Here is a 1,875-nt window from a genome sequence, read left to right on the forward strand (position 1 = left end):
ATTGAATAAAGCTGTAGCTCATTTAATGTCCTGAGTAGCAAATGCCAGGAGGGAAGAGTCACGTTGTTTGATTGGGACAAGCGATGGGTGAAGATAATGGGGAGCTGTGGGATCCTGTGGTCCTGGCTGCACAGGGAGTGCATCTGGGACTGCTTTAAGGTTCAGCTGTTGTGCCTCAGGAAATCTGTAATTCACTCATGTTGAGGGACAGGAGTAAGCAATGCAAACAACTGTGTCTTTGTGCATGTTAGTGCAGTTTTCCTTTGACAACACAGTTGCTAATTCAGAAAGTTAATAGGTAAGCACAGAATCCTGTGTCCAGGAACTGCTGTGTTGAGAGGAAACCCCAGACCCTGACAGGAAACCTGCCTGTATCCTCCCACTGCACCTGCTCCTGGGAACACAAAGCAGAATTGTGCATAGTGTGCGCCCCCTGGTGGTGCTGATCCCCTCCTGCAGGGAGGTTTGTGTCTGGGCTCCCAGTGAGGTCCCCTCACCGTGTCTCTTGCACAGTAATATGTGGCCGTGTCCTCGGTCTTGAGGCTGTTCATCTGCAGATACAGCGTGTTCTTGGCGTTGTCTATGGAGATGGTGAATCGGCCCTTCACGGAGTCTGCGTAGTATGTGCTACTTCCATCACTATAAATGCTTGCGACCCACTGCAGCCCCTTCCCTGGAGCCTGGCGGACCCAGCTCATGTAGTAGCTACTGATGGTGAATCCAGAGGCCACACAGGTGAGTCTCAGGGACCCCCCAGGCTTCACCAGGTCTCCTCCAGACTCCACCAGCTGCTCGTCACACAGGACACCTGCAGACACAAGACATCTTGGTCAGGAAACTGTCACACATCCACTGTCTCACGCATATCCACTCACAGACTCAGTGTCCCTCGTTCACCATGAATTACCTTTTAAAAGAGCAACCAGGAAAACCCAGCCCAGCACAAACTCCATGGTGAGGTGTGTGTGTTCTGTGCTGATCACAGAATGGGAACACCTGGGACTCCCGGGGCTGGGGCTCCTCTCCCAGCTGCAGGGTTGGAGCTGGACTGGTTTAATCAGCACAGGGAGGGCCCTATTTGCATATCCTCTGACTATATATCAGGCTCCAGACTTAGATTTGTTTCAAATTTAAAACCAGTGTTTGAGAGGCACTTCTAGATCACTTCTTGCAGAAGGGACTGTGACAGTATAAATAATTCTAATCTGTGAACACAGTGATCTTTTCCTCTGTGTTTGCCATTTTACATGTCTTTCTCCTAGCACGTCATGTTTGGTATGCTATTTTACTTTTTAGTGAAATTTAATCCTAAATACTTTATTTTGTGCCATATATTTTAATGTGTGTTTATTTTTGTGTGACAGATAGAGGGAAGGAGAGAGAGATCAGAGAGAGAGAAGGGGACAGAGAATCCCAAGCAGGCTCTGCACAATCATTGCAGACCCTGCCTTAGAATTAAACTCAGGAACCATGAGATCATGACCTGAGCCAAAATCAACAGTAGGCCCTTAACGGATTGAGCCACACAGATGCTCCATTTTGTGCCATTTTCAATTGTGTGATTTTGTTATTTTTTTCATATACTATGTTTTAGGTGTGTGGAAATACAACATATTTTTGTATGTTGATTTGTACCCTGAACTTTTCCTGAGTTTATTAGTTCTAATACTTTTTTTATGGAGTTTCTAAGATTTCACTATAAGTTCATGTGATTCTCAAACAAATAATTTTCTTCTTACTGATTTGCATGTCTTTATTTCATTTTCTTACCTAATTTTTATGGGTACATCTTCAACTTCTAGGAGCAGAAAGCTTTTTCCTTCTTTGCTTCTGTGTTCTTTGTCTGGTCTAAGGATTCAATTGACATAAGACAGA

General features: G+C 45.1%; 1 gene segment (V, D, J or C); it reads right to left on the reverse strand.

Annotated features, from left to right (window-relative positions):
* Nucleotides 1-278: 278 nt before the first annotated feature.
* LOC122222698 lies at nt 279-968 on the reverse strand. The segment is given in 2 exon segments: nt 279-808; nt 908-968. Coding segments are annotated over 2 exon segments (576 nt in total).
* Nucleotides 969-1,875: the final 907 nt, after the last annotated feature.

Source organism: Panthera leo, chromosome B3, assembly GCF_018350215.1.
Source record: "Panthera leo isolate Ple1 chromosome B3, P.leo_Ple1_pat1.1, whole genome shotgun sequence".
NCBI classification, from domain to species: domain Eukaryota; kingdom Metazoa; phylum Chordata; class Mammalia; order Carnivora; family Felidae; genus Panthera; species Panthera leo.